Here is a 19222-nt window from a genome sequence, read left to right as displayed (position 1 = left end):
GCTCCTCCATCCAAAAGCATTTCTGCTCATAGAAAACAAGCATATCAGGGAATAGACTGATTGATATCTAGCTTTCTGTGTGCAGGGGATTGTGTGTGTGACAGAGAGAAGTACCCCCTCATGTGAAGTCCTCATGAGAGAGTCTAGAAACAGGTTTGCCTCCTTTTATGAAACTAGTCCAAGTGCCTTTCCAGGTGACAAATGGGGTTAGCAACATAAAAGTCTAATTAAATCCTAAGGGTACTGCTATAAAGAATAGTCTGTTCTGTTTACAACATAAAGAATGTACTGCAATAGTTAATAATCCACTTTCTCTGGCTGCTCAGGGTGGAGGGTAAAACCCCCTTAGAAACATGATACATATGTACATATATTCTTATAGACATGAAAAAGGGGGAGAGCTCCCACAAGTGCTGCTGTGTTTCACATTCATGCAGGGCTGGTTAAAACTGTCTGATGTTCCTGTTTCTGGGAGGGTGGTTTGAAGTCTCAGGTTGATACATTTTCCCCTCCCACTGTGCTGTAGCATGTATATAAACTCTGAGCTCTCTGGAGCCTTTTGCCAGTTCTCTTCAAACTAGTCAGGAGCAACAGAGAGAGACAAAAGGATGGAGCTCCTTTTGGTTGCCACAGTCACCATTTGTTTTCTGTCCACTTTTCATCCTGCAGAATCTTCTACTGCTCATTATGACAAGATTTTGTCCCACAGCCGGATCAGGGCACGTGATCAAGGGTAAGTTTGAATTTTATCTCCATAATATTTATAACTGGTGTTTTAAATGGAACGCCGTGCCATAACAAAGGCTATTGTTTAGCAAAAGTAGAATGTTCCAATGATGAGGGCATTGTGTGTGCTCTGATAAACATATTTGCTGTGTTCCTAAAACAACCCTTAAAAAAAAAAAAGTACGAGAAGGTTGAAGCCTGTTAATTTGATAAAATAGCTGACTGCTAAAACAAAGTAACATCAGGAAATAAATATAAAACACGTTTTTCTTTTCACAGGACTTTTCAAGAGGGCTTAGGCTGTGCCAGGGCTCATCAGATCTCAGCTCAGGCATCTAGTTTCAATGTTAGGGTTCAACCCTAGAAGAGACACATGTGTCCCCAAGCAGGTTCAGAGTACGTTTCCCTTATCATGGAGCCAGTAAGAGTGCACACCCATCAGAGATTGTGGGGAAGGCTGCCAGATTAAAGGACACTGTTTCCACATGAGCCCTGGCACCTTTTTCTTTAGAAATTAAAGATTTAATTTCAGATTCACAATAAGGTACTCATTCCGTTATCCATTTGGTGTAGTCCAGACTAAATTACTTGTCCCCTAAATGTTATGTGCTCAGACATGCTATAGTATGCTTATGAAATATTTTTGTTTCTTTGTTTTGCATTTCAAATGAACCACTTAAGTAAGCTATAGCCATGTGGTAATAACAACATTGGTTAACAATGCATACCAAGTTAAAAACAGTATGCTTGAATAATCCAGTTCAGTATGAATGAATTGTGTCTATATGCATACACACAATGAAATGATGAAATATTAATGATCAAAGATTTTGTAAAAGTAAACAATGCTTAAAAATTGAAAGCATTCTCATCTAAAATATTTCATAATACTATTGGTTGAAGGTGCAATAACAGAAAAACATAGAACCCCACAGTGCAGCAGAAAGTTCTCCCGCACGAGGTGTACTACAATGAATGGGAGCCACACAAGAGTACCGGACTTGCTCTTGTATAGCTCCCCTTCAGGCTTGCTCAAGAAAATTTATCCCTCGATTGTGCCCAGATTATGGAATGGATTGTGAAGAGCCTTCTCCTCAAATCAAAAGAAGGAGTTGTTATTTTTAGCCAAAAGGTTGCATTGTTTCTCCCCTTTTTTCTCATTTAGTTATGGGATTATTTACTTAGGTGCTCTTACGGCATTCCAAACAGCGGTCATCAAAATAACATATCAAAATACAGAAGATGAGAGTTTCCCGTGAGGAGTCAGAGGAAACAAAATATTTAACTTTCTCCCATAACCACACACCAAATCCTGTCTGTAAGATAAGCTATGCAGCTGTGAGCAAGATAACACCAAACAGGGTGAAAACTCATTCCATTTGTGCCAGGAAAAAATGGTTGCCATTTCTTATAATGAAGATTGTAGAGAGTCATAATAGGATAGGAGCCTCTGTCTGTGAAAGCAAGACCAGGTCTCAGAAGTCCCCTCTTCTCCCAGGCTGCTGAGCAGGGGGTCCCACCTCCTAAATTAACAGAACAATGCCAAATGAGTAGAATGATGCCAAGAATGGCCTCAGAGCAAAGCTACTGGGGATAATTAACATTTTGGTTGAAGGCAAACAATAGTTTGTATGACAACAGAAGGTGGAATCACAAAGAGATTGGCTGGGTTCACACAACACAATAACCCATGCTTAAGGTTGAGTGTGGGTTGTTGTTGAACTGTGGATTGTTATTGAATCATAGGTTGTCGTCTTGTGTGAACCCAGCTACACTAACAAACCATGGTTTGTTAACCACAAACAACCCATGAAGAGAGCCCATGATTTGTTGTTGGATTGTGAACTGTGGGTTGTTCGTGGTTAACAAACCATGGTTTGTTAGCATGGCTGGGGTCACACAACACAACAACCCACATTTCAACAACCCATGTTTCGACAATAATCCACACTTGACCTTGAGTATAGGTTGTTATGTTGTGTGAACCCAGCCATGTTGCCTGTGGCATATGTACACTCATTTCTTTGATTCTACTATTGTATGTGGTCAAATATGTTTTGCAGGTTTTTGAAGCACTACAAAAACCTACGAACTCTGTGAGCAGAGAATAACGTGACAAACTTATCCACTACAGGCAACAATGGCTCTTCTTAGAAAACAAAACACTACTGTCTGTCTCCAGCCTTAGCCATTCAAGTGTGAGTCAGCTCAGTGAGCAGGAATCGAACTAAATTTAGGGAACAGTTGGAAGGTCAAAGAAATCCAAGCAGGCTACAATTTCTCCTCTGGGAACAAGGACCAAGCCAGTGGTTATTTGCAAGTTGAGCTAGGAAACGCGGTTACACTCAGATTCCAAGGGGAGCCTCCTGCTCATTTCTCAGTAGGAGAAATCTTGCAAGCCTTGTCTGTCAAGTAACCCTTTACACACTTGACTTGTATTTGCATGGAGTCCCATAAACTGTAGTAAATGACTATGTAAGAAATAGATTCCTGGTTGTAGCCTTCCAAAGCACTGCTGTTTACAGTGTGTCTGTCAATTCTAAACATTAGAACTACAGAGGACTTTCTATATTGACCTTTTTCTTCTCCGCACCCAGTCCAAATGTCTGCGCCCTCCAGCAAGTTATGGGGACCAACAAGAAATACTTCAGCACATGCAGGAACTGGTACCAGGGAGCCATCTGTGGGAAGAAAGCGTAAGTCCGGTGTCTTTTGTGACTGCTAAGCCTGGGTGGCCAACCTTTGCCATGGGTGCCACAAGTGGCATAGCCAGCAAGAGTTTATGGCGCCATCTGGATGGGAGTAAGAAGGCCTGTGTGCCTGGCTGTGGCATAGAGTCAAGGCTGTAGAACTGCCTGTGCTATTTCCTGCTTGCTGACCCAAGAACCTAGGGGCAAAATTATACCAAGGCATGGGGGGACTGCCTGTGTCATGTAGTCTGCACTAGACTGACATTACCCCACACTTTGGCCTCGAGTTGTGGCACCTTTGCCAAAATGGTTGGTCATCACTTCATGGAGTACTTAAGAAAATGGATAGCCTACCTGCCTTTCTCATGTACCTCTCTGTTTGCTACAAACACATTTTAGTACCTTTGAAGTACATTTCAACAATTCACTTTTAACCTAGATAACTCAGAATGTGTTTTTTAGTGGAGAGCTAACAAATTCCCAGTCAATTCCTGCTGATCCTATTCCACTATTGCATACATAGCTCAGAGTCTGGTTCCAGAGGCCAATTACAAAACCTCCTGGGCGGCGTTTCCACCAGCGATTTACTCCAACCTGGCTGCGCGGTGAGGTCTCTGTATTCCCATGATGTCATGGCCATTCAGCCCCAGCCCCACATTTTATCGCAGAAAACCGCTTCTACTGAGACTGCTTATAGTCTGACTTTTCCTGCTTACTTCAGCTCCATTACTGAGCTGTTTTCACAACTGCACTGGGTTCGCTATCATAGTCCTGCCCCTGGGGCATGTAGCCTGGCCCTTGTGGGTGTGTCACTCACCTGCCTCTGTCCTCCCCGGAAGCAGCTGCGTGTGAAGGAGAGGGGGAGATGATACTGGAGGGAGCAGTCAGGCAGAGATGAAGAGATGCACACAGAAGCACCCCTGGCATACCAGTACAGTGTCCATGCCTGCCCTGGGTATCCCTGTGAAGTTCCCAGTCAAGGTGCTGACAGGGAAATCAGGAGAGCCATAAAGACAGCTTCACAGTCATTAAGTCACATCCCTGCTTTAGAGGAAGAAAGGGTTTAAAAGGGGAGGAGATGGTGCACACAGCTTTTTCACTCCATCGTTAAAGTGAAAGTGCACTTAAAACTCACTTTTAAGGGGGAAAAAAACAAAAGGGCTGGAGTGGAGCAGAAGGGGTGGTGGTGAGAGAGGCAGAGATGAAGAGACGCACAACTAGTAGTATCTCATCCACTGGCTCTCTTTGCCATTTCCTCCCTATATATTTCCCCTTTAGAGCTTTGTCCCACTTCATGTGGGCATGTGCTAGGGGGTGTTAGTTCTGAGTAAACTCATGGGCTGTATGGCTTTCCTTTCCTGGGAGTAAGTGCCACTGAAATCTGTGTGGCTTGCTTCTGAGTAGGCATGCATAGGACTGCATCCCCTTCAATGCATTTCCTTGGGGTCTCCCTTCTCAGCCATGCAGGAGAAAGGCTTGACAGTTAGGATTTCAATGGGTATTAAAAGTGCCTTCGGTTGGGAAGCCAGCCAGCCCCTACTTCTTCTCCTAGCCCACCTTGCAGGGTTGTTGGGAAGCCAGAATAAGGGGAAGAGCAACAACAATGGGGGGGGGGAATCGGCAACAGGAGGAGGCAGGAACACTGATGAGGTAATCAGACCCAACCCAGGCTCCACCCAGCCATCAAGAAAATAATTCAATTAGAGCTCAGTGGAAACAGCACAGAGCCCCAGGCTACAGCGATGATAAGCCTGGTCTTTAAGGACTGTGGAAACTGGAAAAGGAGACAATGCGATTGGAGAAACGTCGCAACAAAGTTGCAAACGAAGTGAAGCCTTTGCATGGAAACATGCCCTTGATCAAGAACAGGATGTAGTGTGGACTCTGTGTTTGCAGGGGCTATGAAATGTGTGGTGTCTGGATTCAGGTGTGCCTGGGATTTGCTGGTGGTTAACAGCCTCTGCTGGCACATTGGAGACAAGGGGTTGTCTGTGCAGAGGATGAAGGTATTCTGGGAGGAAAATATTGTATGCAGGAGGCAGCTGCCTTTGTCTGAACTACTTATAATGCCCACCTGGGCTGATAGTTACATGATCCCTGAGGTCTACGTTTGGCACAGCATTCAGCATCTTCAGAACATCAGCTGTTTTGATGGTTGTTGTTTCATTAAAATGACAACACAAGTTTCTGGCCCCTGTGGCTGCAAGGATAGGCTTGGAAGTGGGCAGGAAATGACTGAACATAGGCTTCCGTTTGTGAGGCAACTTCAGTACCCTGCATACTTCCATTCCTTATAAAAGTAGGATAAACAGAGAGAAATAGTCAGGTATATGTCATTTGTGTAGAGATGATAGAAACAAACGATTGTGAGAATGGAATGTGGGTATGCAGTTCTGAATCATTACTTTTTAGCATGGAGTGTTTGTAGCCCTTTGATTTCAACCATCAAATTAGGCCATACATCCCTGGGGAAAAGACACCTGCTGTCTTGCCCAATTGAAACATGGCTCTCCTCACAGCAACAGTACTGTTTGTACTTGAGGAAATGCATTATGTTGCAGCTAGTGATAGGATTCTTATGCAGCTGCCAAATTTGTCATCTAAAACAACAATCCAGAAACCCACAAGAGTCTCAGTGAAATGAAGTTTAAAGAGTGAACTTTTAAAAGCACCCATGAAAAGGGTAAGGAAGGTCTACTACACTGTGTGATCTCTCTCCCGTACATGGGTGGGGTTTGGAGCAAATGAACAAGAGCAAGATCACAGTATTCCGCTGCCTTTTCTCCAGCTCCTGCCTTCCTTTATGGGAGAACAGGATGAGAGTGCTTAGGACCCAACAGGATTAAGCTTTAACTCCTCTAAAACACCTTTCCTTTTGCAGAGGGAGATAGATGAGTGTGATGGCTGAGCTTTGCTTCAGAACCTTTTTCATTTAGTGTTTCAAAAGGCTTAAATTTGTTGGGGTCTTATACTAGTGCACATATATGGGCAGCGCACTGGTTCAAGCAGAAGGATAAGGGCCTAGATTTTACCATGGATGCTTGCAAAGGCTGGAGACTCCAGCCACCTCTTGGAACCAGCTCTTCCCCCACAACAGCCCCCGCATTTCACATGTATGTAATACATCGGCTTCCAGTTTGCATAGTCAAAGCCAAAAGCTGGCTAGAATCCCTCAAGTCTCCAGAGGAAGTGTGTTATGTGTTTAAAGGAACATGATCATCTAAAATGGACTCGAATAACTTTTTAGCTGTAGCCTTTACACCCTAGCAAATTTTATGGCTCATCTGTATTAAATTTGTGTTAACCTGATTTTGTTTTTTTACTGGATATGAAGAAGAAAGGGAGTGAAAAGCAGAGCTGCTTCCAATTCTGCCTTTCTCCCCACTCCCATCCCCTCTCCCTCTCCCACCCCCGTAACCAGATTCACCGCTGTAACAGCCTGGCCACCCTTCTTCTCATTCCAAGGCAAAGTTTCTTTAGGACATAGAAGTGGAGAATGCCTACTAATTTCTCTAGACCACCAGTTATTCTATCAGCATTAAGTAGGAAAGCTGATAGTCCAAAAGGTTTTCTGTTGTATCCATGTGCTCTTTGGAAAGATCCAGAGCCCAAGTAGCCTGCCTTTTACGTGGGCTAGATGACTGCATTTTTGCTCTCACTGGGGCTATTGGTCAGTCTTCACTTTCTTGATTCAGAAGGGCCCCATCCTCTCCTTTTCAGCATGCTCTGACATCCTAAGAAATCTTGGTTCTTAGCCAGGCAGGTTGCTCTTTACCTATTCCATGTAACAAGCAATTGATTCTAGTGGGGGACAAAAATCATTTGATTTGCATCGTAATGTGAACTGACTTAATTTGCAGTTTCAAAACTTAATACATGAACTGGAATGTAATTATCCTTTGGTTTTCGAGCTCCTCTGAATTTTGCAATGTAGTTCTACAATAAAGATGAAAAATGCATATATTAGGAAAAATTGCATACAAAAAGGCATATATTTGGGGAAAGGACTTGAAAAATATGTATATTAGGGGGATATAGGTATATAATGTATACAGATTTTTGTGTATACTCTTTTTTTAAAGCATTTGCAAACTGATGCAGAAATGGGACAGAACAAACTTGTATGAGATAAAATGCAAAAGTTATAGAAAATGGAATAGATTAATCCATCCCTAATTGATTCCAGGTATGTGTTTTGCTGTCCATGAAGAGCAACCCAGCTTTACTATGTCTCCTAATACTACTGATAAAGGCATAAACTAGTCTTTCACACTCAGTCAAATGTATATAGCCTATAACACAGATCTTACCTTTATATAGGAAGATACAACTGTATCTTCTAACCTTGTAGTTGAATGCAACTATCACAACTAGAATTGTCTTAACCCAAGAGACAAGTGCTAATTAGGTGTGATATACTGATCAGTTCTTAACTACAGATGAAAAATATGTTTTCTGAGTGAGATCCAGTCATCTGGGTTCCATTATATCCAGTCCCATTTATTCTTGCTACTAGATACCTGCTAAAAGATCAAAAGATCTGCAACTCAAGGCAGCAGGGGAATGAATCCAAGCAATTATTCCTGGTTGTTGAAGGACTCCTGTGCATATGGGCAGGAAGAATGAAGCTTATGGGTGCTTTGAGCTTATATTAGGAATCGGGAGATGGAAAGATGGCTGCTATTTTTAGATGGAAGACTTACCACAAATACTAGGAGGAGAAACAGTAACTCCACCTTATCTGAGACTGCCTTTAAAGATGGTCTGGAAACATTGGTTAGTCCAAAATGTGGCCACCAGATGGTTATCCAGAGCTGAAAGATTGGATCATACCATCCCAATCTTACAAGATCAGCATTGATTACCTATTTGTTCTAGGCTCAGTTTAAAGAAGTGGTTCTATCCTTTAGAGCCCTAAAAGTCTGGCAGCCAGGTTAGTTTTATCTGCTCCCGCATCATCCTGCCTAGCAGTTAAGATCAGGATCATAGGTTCTACTCTTGGATCCATCATTACAAGAAAATAGACAGGCAGGGTACTAGAGACCAAGGCTTTTCAGTAATGGCACCATGATTGATTTCCTTATCTGTGGAGATCCAGAGCCCCTTCTCTTTTAATCTTTGGGCAATTGCTGAATGCCTTTTTATTTCAGCTTGCTTTTAGTATTTGACTTCAGTCTCCCAATTGTTGTTAACTGCTTTTCATTTGACTACAGGCTTTTAAAACTGTCTACTTTTATTGTTGTTTTATGTTTCCTTGTATATTTATAATTCTTGTAAACTACTTCAAGTTTATTTTGATAACAACTGGAAATAATGACAAAAAAGAAGACAATAACTGGGGAAATGAAATGATATTTGTGTTGCTATTCTGCAGAACTGTCTTATATGAATGCTGCCCTGGCTACATGAAGATGGAAGGCGAGCGAGGATGCCCTGCAGGTAATGTCATTCAACTACATGTCCAAGCAAACATATGCAACTTGTTCTCTGCCTTTGTTCCAAAGTAAAGGGCCTCGGAGGAGCGGAGATACATTTGGGGATCTTTAATGTTATGTTAGGAAACGTTACCTTATGGAAGATTCGCATGTTAAAACTAGCTACTTCTCTTATTTATTTTTTTAAGGACAGGAGCACAGTCTATTAACATGAATGGTGTAATATGTAAAATCCAGAACTGATGGAAAACTATACAGAAGTACATGTTTAGTACACCTGAGTACTAAATGTGAATCAGCTAATAGCGCCTCAGTTTCCATTGCCTCCTTAGAGAAAATGCACAGTCTCCCAGCCAAGTTGAAGTGAAGGATTTCTTTCCTTTGAATATCTTTTTAGCTCCATAGTTGGTATACTGCTACAAAGTTTATCACATGCTAAATTGAGGGGCACTAAAACAAGCAGTATTTAGTTCAACAAATCCCATTAATAATTTCCACCGGATGAAATGCCAATAATTTTAGAAGACAGGATAAGTAAACAGACTGCACCGTGTGCTCGTTTCTTTTCTTTTTCAGTTGCTCCCATAGATCATGTCTATGGCACTTTGGGCATCGTGGGAGCTACTTCCACTCAACAATACTCTGACTTGTCAAAACTGAGAGAAGAGATTGAAGGCCATGGCTCCTATACATTCTTTGCACCAAGCAATGAAGCCTGGGAACTTCTGGACCGTGTAACTATATCAATATGGATTTAAAAGTGTTATAAGTGATTTTGCTACATATAAATCAAATTACATAAATACATTGTTAATGGAGAAAAATTAACACTCAGCTGCTGAACATGGTACAAAAACTACTCTAGCTTATTAAATATAAGAAAAACTAACTAAATCCAATTTACCAGTATTTAGTGTTGCAAGTATAACATCAGGTATGGGGCAAAACACTGAAAGCTGGGTTTGTCAGTGTAGTAACTTTCAGGAGATGTTGGCTACACTAAAAACTTGAATTTTTTCAAGTGGGGTTGAAAAAAATCAAGTGCAGTGGGGTTAAGGGGCCCTGGGGTGGCTTTCCATGTCATGTGGCATGTCTCCATTGTTAAAAACGGCCACTCCGCATAAAAATGCAGCAACCATAGAGATGACAGCCTAGAGCATCCACCACTTCTAGAGATGCTGTAGGCAGTGCAACCAGACTCTACGGCTGCTGTCGCATAGCAATGAATGAAGCAGCTGGCGCGCACCATTCCCCAGCGCAATGGCTGCTGGGATAACCGTCACTGGTGGCAGGAGGACTGTGCTGTAACCACAGAGCAGGGATTGGTAGGTAAACTGTGGCATACTGCACAGTTCGCAGTCATGTGACAGGCGTGCGCACTGTGGTTAACCTAACCCTCCCTGCTCCGTAGTTACCCTAACCACCCTTCCCCCTTTTGTGTCTGAACAGGGCCATTGTGTTCAGTTTTGAACACATGTTAGAAGCTTTTGGAGAACACCAGAGAAAATTCAAAGAAAGCAAACAGTCTAAGGCCTGGGTCGTACATTCCCTACAAAGGGGCCTTGATATGTTTGGTAGGGGATCATGAATTCTTACATGGCCCCACCACATCTCCAGCTCAACGTGTACACAGCTGTATCATATCTGTAATCTTTGCTCTTAAGAAAGGAGTGGAACCATTACTTTAACCATACAGACATATGGCCATGTCACACACCAAGTTGGAGGTATGGTGGGGCTATGTGAGAATTTATTTTTCCTTACCAATGCATGAATGCCCCTTTGGGGTTGAAAATGAAGGATATGTGAGAGGAGCCTGAAAGAACTAGGTGCCCCTCGCCCTGATTTCAAAATCTTTCCCTAAGTGATCAGCTGAGACCTCTGACAAGAGCGATCTGCCCCTTCCCCCAGCAACCTGGTTGGTGAGGAGGAAGGAGAGAGAAAGTGGCAGAAAGGGTGCGGGGGGACACACACACCAGAGATTGGCCATGCATCCCATCACTGGTGGGATGTGGCCTCCAACAGATTAACCTCAAGGGAATTTGGCCCTTGATAGAAAAAAGCTTCCCTCCTTCTGGCCTAAGGGAAAAAAGATATTGACAGATTTACAAATAAACAGGAAGAACCTAGAGAAAATCTGGTCTCCAGTAAGGTAATCTACTTTATCATAGTAAGGAAAATTACTCTTGTGGCAACAAACAACCCCTACCTAATGGGCCAAGCAACAAGGAATATTAAAAACTTGTGGGTTCTCCTCCCACTACGGGTTCCTCTGCTGTCACATAAGGTGAGAAGCCCCAGAAGACCGTGAGTCTTTCTACACGAGACTTTTATTGTGCACTCAAGATTCCTCACTCACAGTAGTTTGCAGGTCCTTTACGTGATGTCGTAAGAGCCTCTCTCATGCGTTACAACCATTATCATGTTTTTTTTCCTAACAAGAGAAGTCTGGTATTTTTCTGAATGGTGTTATAGAAGCCTATTTCTGCAATTCCACTATACCGCAGTGCCACCTAGTAGTTGTGTAATGGAACATAGAGAAAGGCAGAGAAAGAGAGACCCCAGAAAAAACACACACATGTAATGGAGCTGACCTTAATCCCGCAAAGGATCTGGAAGCAGAAGCTTTGATAATGGTGCAGGTTAAAAGCCTCATGTAGAAAAGCCCCATGTAAGAGCATGAGCCTCGTGTGGCGCAGAGTATTAGGCAGCAGTATTGCAACCGAAGCTCTCCCCATGACCTGAATTCAATCCCCAGCGGAAGCTGGGTTTCGGGTAGCTGGCTCAGGTCGACTCAGCCTTCCATCCTCTCGAGGTCGGTAAAATGAGTACCCAGCTTGCTGGGGGAAAGGTAGCCACGACTGGGGAAGGCAATGGCAAACCACCCCGCTCTAGTCTGCCATGGAAACGCCAGCGAAAGTGGCATCCCTCTAGGAGCCAGCAGTGACTCGGTGCTTGCGCAGGAGGAACCTTTCCTTTCCTTAAGAGCAGGTTTAAGCAGCAGGAGGAGCTGGCTGGTTGCATGTGGAGAAGGCTTTTCCTGGAGTAAGGAAAAAACATGGAAGAAGAAACAAAGGTAGATGTGAAAGAAAGCAAGATGTCCAAGAAAGTGAGCTGCAAGGAAAAAAGACTACATACATTTAGTAAGAGAGTAATGGAACTTGCAAATAGTACAAGGAAACTGAAGTTGCTCCAGGATAAGCACTGTTCCTTGTCAGAGAAAAAAAAATAGCATTCATAAACATTAGAAGGGGTTACCTCACTTGTGGCAGAGAGCCCTGCTGCATATCTGGCTGACTGGAGTCTGGAACAATGTCTATGTGAAGACTAACTGAATCTTTTCCCGCAGGAAATCCACAGTGGCCTGATAGAGAATGTCAACATTGAACTGTACAATGCTCTCCATAACCACATGGTCAACAAACGCATGCTGACAAAAGACCTTAGGAATGGCATGTCTCTGGTGTCTATGTACAACAATCAAAAGCTGCATATAAATCACTATCCCAATGGTGTAAGTTTGTTCAGTTATTTTTCCTAATATGGAACCATGAACTTTAGACCTTAGCGTAATGAAGAGGACAACATGTGCCATTTCTGGTGTAAATATGGCTTTGCAAAAAGCTGTAAACATCAACTTTCTAGATAGAATTTCATTTTTATGAACATTGGGTTGAATCTGGACTTCTGTTACTTGAATTTAAGTCCCATTGCAATCAATATGAGAAGTTATTAATGACTATTTAAAACATTAACATACTGCCTACTATGAATGATTTCAAGGCAGTATACAAAAATTAAAACTAAAATAACAATTAAACACAAACAAAACAACCAGCAGACAAAAGTGCAATTAAAAGTCAGAGTTTAAAATACGTAACATATATGTTTTAAAATGCCTAGGTAAACAAACACGGTTTTGCCTGGTGCTTAAAAGACATCAGAATTGGTGCCAGGCATATTTCACTGGGGCACCAGTACTGAAAAGGCCCTCTCCCTTCTTGCAACAGGTCTCATCTCTGATGGAGGTGATATCTGAAGAAAGGCATTGGCCAATGCCTTAGCATGCAGGCAGGTTGAGTCCCATTGATTCCAGCTAACTTAGTCTGGATCCAACCCATTAAAATCCCCAATGCTACTAACAATTGCCCATGATACAAAAGCCATATGTTTATCTTTAAATGTAAGCAACTTAAATGGAAAACCATGACTGTTATCAAACATTCAGTAATATGAACTGTCTGAAAGCAACTGAAAATGTAAAAGGCCAGTACATTCTATTGCAAAAATAAGTGATAGCTAGATCGTGTCCAGAACATTTTATAGCAGACATTGCATGTCTCATAAACAAGTTATACGAAGAATGAAAATGAAGAAGATGTAAAGCTTCCTGGGTAGGTTGCCTATACGAAGAGACAGGGAGCCAAATTTACAGCAAGTTCTGTGCTTAACATTTTCTTGCACTACTTTTCAAATATAGGTTGTTACTGTTAATTGTGCCAGAATCATCCATGGCAACCAGATTGCTACGAACGGTGTTGTTCACGTCATTGACCGTGTGCTGACCCCTGTTGGAAATACCATTCAAGACTTCATTGAAGCAGAAGATGATCTCTCATCCCTCAGGGCAAGTTTTCTATTTTCTTTGTAATTAGGAATCTCCGTAGTCAAACAGATGTAGCTGTGTTCTTAAATGTGAGAAGGACACAGCTGAACACCAAAATAAACTGAGGGGGAATTGATGTGATAACATATATAAGATAGTAATCATTGTTCAAAGAAGTAGCTGCTCCAAATTTTCAGTTTTCTACTCATGTCCCTTCAGAGGTGCAATATTTTGGGATGAATGAGTTGTCTCATTTTTAATAAAACAGTTGTTTGTTTCAAAACTAGGGATGTGCCAACTAGGGTTGTGTGGATTTTCCCCATTCCCCAGGCAGGTTGATTGATTTGTGGGTTCACTCTGCCCTGCATGGGTTTCACTCCTGAGGAAGGTTAACTAGAAAAATGTCTAAAATTTAATTCCAAATTGGAGCATGTACGGTTTGCTGTAACTTTCAGTTCATTCGTTTCATTTTCGTCCTCTGTGTTAACCAACGTGCATGTGCATATTGATAAAATTCTGCTAAAAAACAATCTTGATAATGATCATACATATGACTGCATCTAGGCTCTTTTTGTATGATGTTTTGCTGGTGCGCAAATGCACTCAGGCACAATGGTAAGATACCACACAAAAATAATCTTGATATAGTTGCACATACAGTCACATCAACATTTTGTTTTGGTTTGGTTTTTGCAGTGATTTATGAATAATTTACCAAGGGATATTTCTCAATGTGACCGCGGTGGCTTAGTGGTTAAGACGCTGAACTGCAGACTGGAAGGTCAGCAGTTCGAGACCCGAGTGCTGCGTGACGGAGTGAGCTCCCGTCTTCAGTCCCAGCTCCTGCCAACCTAGCAGTTTGAAAGCAAGAAATTGCAAGTAGATAAATAGGCACCGCTTTGGCGGGAAAGGTAACAGCGTTCCGTGCACCTCCGTGTTCAGTCATGCCAGCCACATGACCACGGAAGCATCTTCGGACAGCGCTGGCTCTTCGGCTTAGAAACGGGGATGAGCACCGCACCCTAGAGTCGGTCACGACTGGTTGGGGACACCTTTACCTTTTTATTTCTCAATGCAGCCTACAAACAGGACATCGTTCCCGGCCGGCTGAGGGAGAGGAGGGGAGGAATTTAGGTTAAGTTATAATTACATAGTGATTATATAAGTATAATTACATCAGTGCTTCTCTAAATGGCTATACAGTGAACACAGTTGACAAAAATGAATTAATATTTAGTAAAGGCTAGTACTGACTATGTTGAAATACATTGAAAAAGAGGAGAACCTTTTTTTACTAGTCTCAGCTAAAACAAAAGTTTTCTTACTTCATTATGTAGACCATAATATCTCGTCCTTAATGTGGATTTTAAATATATTAGAGAATATAAAGTTGTCACACTTGGTATTAGAGAAGCAGAATCCATTCAGTGATGAGAGAAAGAATGCACGTGAGAAATAGAATTGGTGTTGGGAAAGCATCTGCTGTTGGGGCATCTGCCCGTAGCACAAGATTCATAAAGGCAATGCTGAAAGAGGCACTTTCAGGGAAACTACACAATGATCCTCGAAAGGCGGATTCATCTGGAGAAGTCTTTGTGGGGCGCCTTCAGAACTGTAGATGATCAAGTGCAATTCATGTTAAAGATGCCTGATGCTGAAAATCTGAAAACCTGCCCTATGAGGAATTCCTAGCTAGATAGTTTCACACTTCTGGTCTCTAAAATCTGACAACCTGGCCTGCGTATTCATCATTAGGTGAGCACCAAACAGACAGGATTTCAGGCAAAATGCCAGATCATCTACTCGATATACACAAATCTGAATCTGATCAAGTCAGGAGGAGCTTTGCATGTTGAGTTTTCAAGACACAAATTGCAAATTAAGAATGAACGAAACCAATTTATTATATGAAAGACATCATTGTCTTACATACATTGTCTTGTTAATGTAAAACCCACGAAGTTTGCTTTGAATGTATAAGTTCTGGTAGTCATGCATTGTTTTCTCTTGTATAGCAGCAGGGTTGCCAGATTTAATACTGAGTAGGGCTCTTTCACCTTTGATAATGACACAGAAGGTGGGGGAGGGGGAGGATTGCAGATTGATCCAGGCATTTTGACATTTAAGACATTTTGCTGCCTGAGGCATAGAACAAAATGATGCCTCTCTCCTATTCCATGTGCAAGAGTAGGTCGATCTTTCTTCAGCACCCTTGATGGACAGCATTCTCCACTGTATCTGAAGGCAGAAGGCTAGCTGAGGGGGTACACGGAGGCTGCGTGGCATGCAACTCTCCAACGACACCTTGCTGCTGCCTCCCAGCATCTGCCACCTGAGGCCACAACCTCAATCTGCTAATGGCAGGGCTGGTCCTGTCAGTTGAACAGAACAGAACAAAAGTGTATTTTGGAATGTGGGTGGAGATTGTTTAACAATCATTCTGTGGGGCCATGAAAAAAAGGCCTTTGTGGAACTGATGCAGAAGACGACCCATCACACGCCACTTGTCAGCACATCTCTTTCATGTTAAAAAAAGGTAGCAAGCTGCAAGTTTCATAGTGCCCAGGACCAGAAGCCTTCCTCAAGGAATAGCTGCTTATATTCACTTCCTTTCAAACCTAACATTTACTGAAGACCTGAAAGCGATGACCACATTGAGATCTCGTAGAGCTGCTGAGTGAATGAGACTAAAGTAGTAGGCACTTGCTATGCTGCATTGTGCTACGTAGAAAGTCCGTCTTGTTGGGTTGCAGGGCCATTTTAAGACTCACAAAGGCCTGAGGCCTGAAAGTTCATTTCAGCCCCCACCCTCTGCATCTCACTGCACCCTGTGTCAATGTCATTTTTGCCAAATTGCTGTTTCCTCCACTAAATGTAGTGGCTTTTCAGTGCATTTAGTGAGGTATATTTCTGTCTAGTAGCCCTTTGGAGATACGGTGGTTTTTCAAGCAGTGGTGAGTAGGTTTCTTTTTTTCAGGGGGTTATTTTTTTAAAAAAACTTGGATTAGAAAGGTTAAACTCACAGGGAGAAGCAACTGCTAGCCAATAAGAACCCAATCAGGATCTCTGTCAGTCAGAAGCAATTGATGCCAGAGTTCATTATGGAATTATCACAAATCTCTGGCGAGCCACTTAGAATCATAGAATAGTAGGGTTGGCGGAGAGTGGGCTGGATTCTATTCTTGCTGCTGAGAAGTTGAACTAGCTAATAGTAATTACAAAGTATGAAATCTCTGGGTAAAGGATCAACCATCAACTAAGGTGTGTTTAAATTAGTCCTGAACAAATTTTGGGAGTTGTGTCTGGGGCATGAAATGCTCCCCTAAACTCTCACCAAAACATTACCTTTGTTCTCTTCTTCTGTGGCGGACACTTCCTGGTGGGCACAGCACAGCGCCTAGACAACTGGGTGAATCTTTCCACAGTGCCAGAATATAGGGATGTCCTTCACTGTATTACCTAGGCAACATTGGAATGTAGGGGCATTACCCAGTTGCCTTGGCAATGTAGGGAAGCTCTCTCTTCCCCCTGTCCCCCCCCCCCGAGACAAAATGGGCAAACTTCTTATCTATGCAGCCCCGCCTCCCTTGAAGACTTGATGAAAGGGGACATCCACTTTATTTCAAACAATGAGTCATAACACTACTTGCCAACACTGATGTACAACCTTCCATCTGTGAACCCCCCACCGCCCCCCCAAGGTACCTGCTGAACTGCTACTAGATTCATGTTTTAAAATCCTTTACATATCAGTATCAGAGCAGTCAGACAATGGGACCAGCTGCCTAGCAAAGTGGTGGGTTCTCCATTGCTGGAGGTATTCAGGCAGAGACACTGGACAACCATCTGTAAGGGATGCTTTGTTTAAACTAGATTCCTGCACTGAGCAGAGGGTTGGACTTGATGGACTAAAAGGCCCCTTCCAACTCTATGACTATAAGCATTTTGTCTTCCTGAATAGAACCAGAAAGTTGACCCTTCCTTTCTCCATTCACTTACTTTAGAGATATCCCCTTGAAATTGAATTTAAATCAGTGAAGAAATATTGCATTCTAGTCTTTTTATTGATGGCAAAATCAGAAAGTCATGGATTTGAAAACTCTGAATAACTAGTACAAATAGAAACATCTATTTCTATTGTACTATGAGTAGCCACATATGCACATCATGGGGGAGGGAGCTTCCTAACAATGCAAACATACATGACTCTACTTGTAGATGTACTTACAGTGCAATCCTATGCATGTCTACTCAAAAGTAAGCCCCACTGACTTCCAAGGGACTTACGTCTGAGTAGTTATGCATAGGATTGCAGCTTGCAGGTGTGTGTGTATATGTGTGTGTGTATGTGTATACACATACGCGCACACACACAACTCTGTAATGTTTTAGGTATTATCCTAAGAAACCACTTTGGAAGAAGAAATAGTGGTAAATGTGTTTCAGAATGGGTTGCCCAGTCTGGTGACTGAGAAAAATACTAGAAATGGCTCCGGCAGAGTACAGTTCATTACTTCTAATTCCTTAATAATCAATCAAAATATAATACTAAGGGAAATAGACTTAAGAGGCTGTGGGAATGACGCTACCATACTTAGCTCCTAATATTAACAAAATTGCTTTCCTGTACCTGCCATTAGTCACTGTCCTGTCAGATGCTCTTAATAAGGGCTCACATTTGTTTCCTAGGCTGCTGCCTTTACATCAGATGTGATGGATATTCTTGGGAAGCCTGGCCATTATACACTCTTTGCTCCTACCAATGAAGCATTTGAGAAACTTCCACGTGGAGTCTTGGAAAGGATCATGGGTGACAAGGTGGCTTCTGAAGGTATTTCAGTAAATTTTATGTAGGAGAAAAAAGAAAATGTTTTATCATGGATAGTTGTTTATATCAGACCATAAATAGGAATAACAAAAGCCCCTAATTAAATTGTGCAAGCACCATCACTTTGAATTCTACTCTGTGATCGAGAACTGTATCTAACAATTTTCAATAGAGTGTCCGAGGATCGATTCCATGCTATAATTCTTTCATGGAAGGTGCTGCTACATGAGAACGCCCCCTCCCCCCTTCCTGTGAGATAAGCGATCATCGTAAGTAGCAGCTCTGTTTGCTGTGTCTGTAGGGGAGGTTAAGATGTTGCTCTCCCCTTTACAGCAGCACATCCAAGTCCTTTGAGTTGTCTCCCTTCTAAACTTTGAGCAGGACAGGAGCCCCCGCAGGTAAGGAATTCCTCCCACCTAAACTCCATTCACTATCGCTGTCTCCCCATTCTCCACCCCACCCCTTTGTTTTCTGGTAACATCCCCCAACCCCCAGCAATGAGAAGTTAATGTTGATCACAAGGTCCCAGCTCGTGAATGTACCTTATGTACTGTTTAAAGCTAAAACGTGCAGCACATTTCGATGTAAAGAGTATGCCCACTGAGGATCAGAAGCCTTCACCAACCAAGCTCTAGTAAATTAAACTTTCCTCATTTAAATGTGTGCAGTGCTAATCAAATGGCATGCATTTGTACCCATAAACATTTACTTTCTATAAAAAGAAAAAGGAAGTCCCAATATAATCAGTGTTGTAAACGAGTCACAGTGAACATCTGTCCTGTCAAGGGCAGTTGATACATAGAACATGTAGGAGTGAGAATTTCTCTTGCTTCATATTACAAAAAGAGAAAAGAAAGGAGGGGTATCAAGGGAGTCATACTAAGCTCTAACAACAGAATGTCTGGCAGTCATCACTAGAAAGAAACCATGGCTGTTT

At 42.3% G+C, this 19222-nt stretch overlaps 1 protein-coding gene across 6 annotated transcripts in view; it reads left to right on the top strand.

The window, feature by feature from the left end:
• The first annotated feature begins 559 nt into the window (after window positions 1–559).
• The window catches only part of POSTN (periostin), a 55996-nt gene continuing 37333 nt past the window's right edge, over window positions 560–19222 (top strand). For 4 of the 6 annotated variants that reach the window (XM_084835463.1, XM_084835464.1, XM_084835467.1 and 1 more), the window contains exons 1-7: window positions 561–733; window positions 3324–3422; window positions 8791–8855; window positions 9428–9585; window positions 12201–12365; window positions 13332–13478; window positions 18147–18288. In XM_084835463.1, coding sequence (XP_084691589.1) covers window positions 609–733; window positions 3324–3422; window positions 8791–8855; window positions 9428–9585; window positions 12201–12365; window positions 13332–13478; window positions 18147–18288 — 901 coding nt within the window. In that variant the 5' untranslated portion in view covers window positions 561–608. Of the gene's footprint in view, window positions 734–3323; window positions 3423–8790; window positions 8856–9427; window positions 9586–12200; window positions 12366–13331; window positions 13479–18146; window positions 18289–19222 lie in introns of all 6 variants that reach the window. The other 2 variants (XM_084835465.1, XM_084835466.1) reach the window with 1 other exon arrangement.

This window comes from Heloderma suspectum, chromosome 2 (genome assembly GCF_057233095.1).
Source record: "Heloderma suspectum isolate Gila_16-S chromosome 2, 16-S_ref, whole genome shotgun sequence".
NCBI classification, from domain to species: Eukaryota; Metazoa; Chordata; class Lepidosauria; order Squamata; family Helodermatidae; genus Heloderma; species Heloderma suspectum.
This window is presented reverse-complemented; position numbering and strand designations above follow the sequence as displayed.